Source organism: Heloderma suspectum, chromosome 2, assembly GCF_057233095.1.
Source record: "Heloderma suspectum isolate Gila_16-S chromosome 2, 16-S_ref, whole genome shotgun sequence".
NCBI classification, from domain to species: Eukaryota; Metazoa; Chordata; class Lepidosauria; order Squamata; family Helodermatidae; genus Heloderma; species Heloderma suspectum.
In genome coordinates, this window is record NC_139459.1 from 378,728,235 (window position 1) to 378,734,234 (window position 6,000).

The 6,000-nt window shown below is 53.9% G+C and overlaps 1 protein-coding gene across 1 annotated transcript in view; it reads left to right on the forward strand.

Annotated features, from left to right (window-relative positions):
* The window catches only part of LOC146356330 (uncharacterized), an 8,759-nt gene extending 3,783 nt beyond the window's left edge, over positions 1–4,976 (forward strand). Inside the window, exons 3-4 of the mRNA XM_084830053.1 lie at positions 1,965–2,115; positions 3,807–4,976. Of these exons, the coding sequence (XP_084686179.1) occupies positions 1,965–2,115; positions 3,807–4,289 (634 nt within the window). The 3' untranslated portion in view covers positions 4,290–4,976. The remainder of the gene's footprint in view (positions 1–1,964; positions 2,116–3,806) is intronic.
* The last annotated feature ends 1,024 nt before the right edge of the window (positions 4,977–6,000 follow it).

Here is a 6,000-nt window from a genome sequence, read left to right on the forward strand (position 1 = left end):
TGTTCCTTGCCTGTTCTTAAATACCTTGCCTATTCTCTGTTTGTCTTATGGCTGGAGGGAGAAAGAAAAACAGGCTAGTCTGGAATTGCTGACAGTTAGAATTAAAAATGAAATGTCTTTTGGTTTCCCCTTGAAGAAGGGCCTTTGATTCCTCAGCCTCGCCTCATCTCCTGGTTGGAAGAAGAAGAATTTGCCCAGGAGAGACTGAAAGGTTAGTGCTTTGATTTGTGGCTAAACTGTATCTTGCCTGATTCCCCGAGCGTGTAGGTTAGATGTCCCTTTATTCACGCTTTGGTAATTTCCCCTTTGGATTATTGCAACACAATAAACGTGGTGCTGCCTTTGAAAATGATCTGGTGACTTCAGTGAGTCCAAAGTAGGGTGGCTAGATTGCGAACTGGAACTTGCCAGTGTGATCATAATAGGCCAGTATTTCTCCATCTGCACTGGCTTCTGGTCCATTTCCAGGCCCAATTCAAAGTGTTGGTTTTAACCTTTCAAGGTTCAGAGAAGGGCAATGAAGATGATCAGGGGACTGGAAACAAAGCCCTCTGATGACAGACTGAAAGAACTGGGCATGTTTAGCCTCCAGAAGAGATGACTGAAGGGAGATAGGGTAGCGCTCTTCAAGGACTTGAAGGTTGTCACAGGAAGGCAGGATCTCTTCTCGATCATCCCAGAGTGCAGGACATGGAATAATGGGCTCAAGTGACAGCAAGCCCGATTCTGGCTGAACAGCAGGAAAAACATCCTGACTGTTAGAGCAATATGGCAACGGAACTGATGATCTCAGGAGGTGGTGGGCTCTCCCACACTGGAGGCCTTCAAGGCGAGGCTGGACAGCCATCTGTCAGGGATGCTCTGACTTGGATTCCTGCATTGAGCATGGGGTTGGACTCGATGGCCTTGTAGGCCCCTTCCAACCCTACTATTCTATGATTCTATGCCGGGCCATATTTTGTTTCTTCCCAAATGTTGGGAATTGCATCTCCGACCCTACTATTCTATGATTCTAAGCCCTAAACAGCTTGGAGCCAGGTTACCTGAAGGGCGTCTCCTCCCATATGTACCTACCCTATTTGTGGAATGCTTTCCCCAGAGAGGCTCTCCTGGTGCTTACATTATGCCCTTTCTAGCGCCAGGTGAAGACCTTTTAGGGTGCCGTCCTATTGGGATGCCCATCAGCCTCTGAACTCGTCAGCCTCTGAGACATCCAGAATGGCAAGGGGTGTGTGTGAGAGGAGAGATGGGGTTTAGCGCCCCCCGCCCCCTCAATCAAACCCTATTCAAGTGGCCTGTCTCAGATCCTCCTACAAGATAACATTCCTGAGACATCACCAGGCCCCACCTTGAGAGTTTGAGGCTTTGGGATGCTAGGGACAGGGCAATCCTGGCTCTGGGGTGAAAGTGGCAGAGGAAGCGGTGCTGGAAAGGAATGGAGGGGTGATCTCCCCCCCCTCCTCTCTGGAAGGCAAAGCAAGGTAGTTTCCTAGGCTGCTGCATCAGCGGCTGAGCGGAAACCGGCGAGATCCAAATGGCTTTCGGTGGAGAAAGGGAGGTGGAGACCATATTGCAGACGCAGGCAACCTGGCACTCTCCAGCTGATTTGGACTGCAACCCCCATAATCCCCAACCATTGGCCTTGTGGTTGCCTGCCCCTGCTGTACTGCAAAGCTCCAGGTCAGCAGAAAGGAGAGAGAATTCTCCACTCACCCCCAGTCCCTGTGTAGGCGTCCCACTTGAGCATCCTCTTTCTGTCCACGTTACAGAGATTTCAAGGAAGGGAGGCTGATGGGTCAGTGAGGTGGAACCTCACAAGAGAGCTTTGGCTATTGGGCAGTAAATGAAATAAATCAATAAAATAAGGCAAAGAGTAGAAGAGTTGGTGGGGGGAGAAATGCTGGGCCACGCCCCCTGAACGTTTCTAGATCAAACCTGACATCTTGAATGGTGCCCCAAAACAGCAAAGACGTTTTGGTTTTCGTACAAGGAATTGCCACAGAAAATACCCTGCCGTCTTTTTCGGTCACCCCCACAGGCCGTGGGACAGCGACTCCGTCCGGGGCCGCTCCTCTGCGTGGTGAAGGGGAAAGAGCTACTCTGCCCTCAGCGCAGGTAAGGGAGGCCTCTCCTGCAGCGGGGGAGGCTACCCAGGACTGGGTTGCTCCCCGCGCTTGGTCCAGAGGCGGGGCTATGCAAATGAATTCATGCTTCGCCCCCTTCCGTGGGAGGAGCTTTCCCCAGTCCTGCCTGCTTCAGGGCAGTAGGGCTTTCACAGAACTCTAGCTCAAGAAACCTTCTCGATCACTCCTGGGTCATAAAGCGTTTGCCTGGCAGTTGATGTGGCCATGATGAGGGAAGGTTCTTTTTCGTGTCTGCTGTATGTGCCATGGGGGGAGAACCAGAAACAGCCGCAAAGTGGGACACAGCTTCCAAATTGGTGCCAGGCAGGGAGACACAGACATTCCAGGCAGAGCGCGCCCTTAGGGAGAAGAAATGCTGTACTGGCCATTAAAGGAGCTTTACTTTCTGGCCTGGAGACATTAAATGCCAAGTTCTGCACCTAGGAAAAAGAAACCAAATGCACAGTTACAAGATGGGGAATATGTGGCTCAACCACACTACAAGCGAGAAGGATCTTGGAATTGTGGTAGATCACTAGCTGAATATGAGCCAACCATGTGATGTGGCTGCAAAAAAGGCAAATGCTATTTTGGGCTGCATTCATGCAAGCATAGCTTCCAAATCCTGGGAAATACTAGTTCTCCTCTACTCAGCACTAACTAGGCCTCAACTGGACTACTGTGCCCAGTTCTGGGCACTGCACTTTAAGAAGGATGCAGACAAGCTGGAGGGGGTTCAGAGGAGGGCAACAAAAATGATCAGGGGACTGGAAAAAAGCCCTGTGAAGAGAGACTGAAAGAACTGGGCATGTTTGGCCTTGAGAAGACTGAGAGGAGATAGGATAGCGCTCTTCAAGTACTTGAAAGGTTGTCACAGAGAGGAAGGCCAGGATATCTTGTCGAACATCCCAGAATGCGGGACACGGAATCATGGGCTCAAGTGACAGGAAGCCAGATTCCGGCTGAACATCAGGAGAAACTTCCTGACTGTTAGAGCAATACCACAATGGAGCCAATGACCCAGGGAGGTGGTGGGCTCTCCCACACTGGAGGCATTCAAGATGAGGCTGGACAGCCATCTGTTGGGGATGCTGTGACTTGGATTCCTGTGTTGAGCAGGGGGTTGGACTTCATGGTCTTATAGGCTCTGTCCAGTCTTGTAACTGTGCATTTGATGCAACTGTGCATTATTGTTATGTGGGCACCAAATTCGGGGTACCGTTGGGATGTTTCTTTTGGGTAGTTCAGCTGCGTTTCTGGAGCCATGGGCATACCGCGCAGCAGGGGAAGCGTGCTTGCCGGGCCGCAGGTTCTGCTGGTTGTGTAGAATCTGCTGCCTGCACCACAGAGGTGTGTTTCCACCTGGTCTTGGGGCGGCCGGCTAGAGGGGGCGGCCGTTTGGCCCGGAGGGCTGCTGCGAAGGATGGTGTGAATTGTCTCGTCCTGTCTTTGTGCTGTAGCTCCCTCCCTCTCTGCCCCTTCATCCTGCTCCTTTAACAGACATGTCATCCAAGTTTGGCTGTCTAACAATCCCATTTCCCTGGCCCCCCTTTCCCGCCCTTGCACCCTCCTCCCCCTCCCTTCAGCAGCCGAGACCGTGGCACCAGCAGCAGCCGAGCTTTCTCATGCCTCTCCTGCCCCCCTCCCCCCCTCTTCTCACCCCGTCTCCTGCTGTCTCTGCAGCTGTGTCCGCCGCACCCCACCCCGGCGCTGCCTAGTGCTCGGAGAAAGAACGGGCTGCGGAAGCACTCCTTTCTGCTGCAGTGGACGCTGCAGCGAGAGCCCTTACGGGCCAGCGCACGGAGCAGGAGGAGCGCCTCGTGCGCCGCTGCGTCACAGCTGAGATGGATCTCCAACCCGCTTCGCTGCACCTGCACACCACTGGTGCCGAGGGGGCTGTTCGGAGCAGGTTTATACAAGGAGCCGTTCTCAGCCAGGTGGGGAAAGGTTCAGCAGGCTGCAGCTGATGCTGATCGCAGCCTCCGCAGAAGCGGATCGTGTCGCCTTGGCTGGGGCCACCACCACAGAAGACCTGCGCAAAGAGAGATGCACCGTCGGGCCTTCCGCCAACAGCAGCAGTCTGGACATGGATGCTGGACCCGGATGTTTGGGGCGATGCCAGACTCAGAGGAACTTTCTGCACGCCCTGTGCAACTTTTGAACTAGCCTCGGAAATCCATTCAGCAATCAATGCAGCGATACTGCAATGGGCCACGCCAGTGGCGTAAAAGAACAACCGGCGCCGATGTCGTACAATGGGACTTTCGACCTGGGCCAGCCGGCGTTCTGCGCAGCTTTCCAAGTCAGCAAGGCTTCTACTTGTGAAGTCTTCAGGGAGGCGGTGCGCGTCCTGAAGGAACTGTGTTTGGGGACGTCATAAAGGTGGGTGACAAGGGAAAGAACACGAAAGACGTCGCGACCTGGGGTTCCCTCGGGCGCAGGGGCCCTGGACTCCTCGGACGTGCGCTCCCTGCCCCCACCCGGGGGGAGAGAGGAGTTCCACAACCAGAACTGCCTCTGCAGCATGGCCTTGCAGGTGCTTGTGGGCCCCAAAGAGACGTGTACGTGGCGTGCTGGGGACAGGCCACGGCGCTGCGGTCTTCTGGAATTCTCCTTTGGCAGACAGCCTCGCCACAGGGCGGTTCTCCAGCAGTGCCCCCCCCAATGGTGAGCGGCCTGCCCATGCGCCCACTCATTCTCAGAAGCCAGGCCTTTGCGCTCCAGCCGTGGCCGCTCCTCTTCACCTTCACTCGGCTCCAGCCCCGCCTGCCAAGCGATGCCAAAGAGGGCCTTAATGGATCCACAGTAGTATTAAGCAAGCCAAAGCCACTTTGTACACCAATAAAAACTTTGGAGTTAAAAATGTGATTCTTTATTGCTGGTGAGGGTGGTACAGGCTGCTGGGGGTGTGTGTGTGCAGGGGAGCATGTAATGAAATCGGCACTCAGGGGTGGTGGGAAGACATGAAAAGGGGCCAAGAAAGGCCCAAGAACGGGGCAGAGGAAAATTGAGGTGGAGCAAGGCGGAGGCAGCAGGTAAAGACCCGGCGGCACCAGAGAAGGGAAGGCAAGAGGCCAAGAATGACCATGGCTGGAGCTAGTGAGGGATACAGGCACAGGCCGCCAGCCAAAGAAATCAGCACCCAGGGAGGAAGCAGGTAGGCAAGGGAAAAGAAGGGGCAGAGAGGGTGGTGCTTGAATGCCAGAGTGGGATGGGGGTGCAGAGGCAGGGGGATTTAAGAACTGGGAAGGCGGAGAGGGAGGGAAGGGAATGGGATGAAAATGGAGTGGGCGAAGGCGGAAGGAGACTCCCCTAGTGCAAATTGGACTCAGACTCCTGACGTAGCGGCAGCGCGAAGGGCGGTGTGGTACAATTTTTGCTGCAAGGGTGGGTGGGATGTGTGCCCGAGCCAGTGGGAGGGCTAGAGGGGGAAACAGTGTACTGAGGATGGTGTGCCTGATTGGCCGTCAGTCACCGCAACTACGTACCATAGGTTGTTGGCAAACCAACCAACAGCACATACAGTCAGGGCCAGAAATATTGGAACAAGGATAACTGTTTTGGCTGTTGGCCTCTGTACACCACCACATTGAAGTTGAAAGGAGAGACACCCAGATGGGAGCGAAGTCAGGACTTTCAGCTGTAATTCAAGGGGTGTGACGAAAGTGGGGCACTAACCATTCAGGAAGCACAGCCAGTGGCATACACCCCTCCCCCCCAGCTTTGTTAGCTGTTAGGCCACCACCAGCTTTGTTGTTTTAGCAAAGTTGTAATGACCATAATTCTTTTTTGGTCTCTGTATTAAGATACAAACAAAATACAGGAAATATGTACAGGCAAAAGTCAGTATTTAGTGTGACCTCCCTTGGCTCTAAGC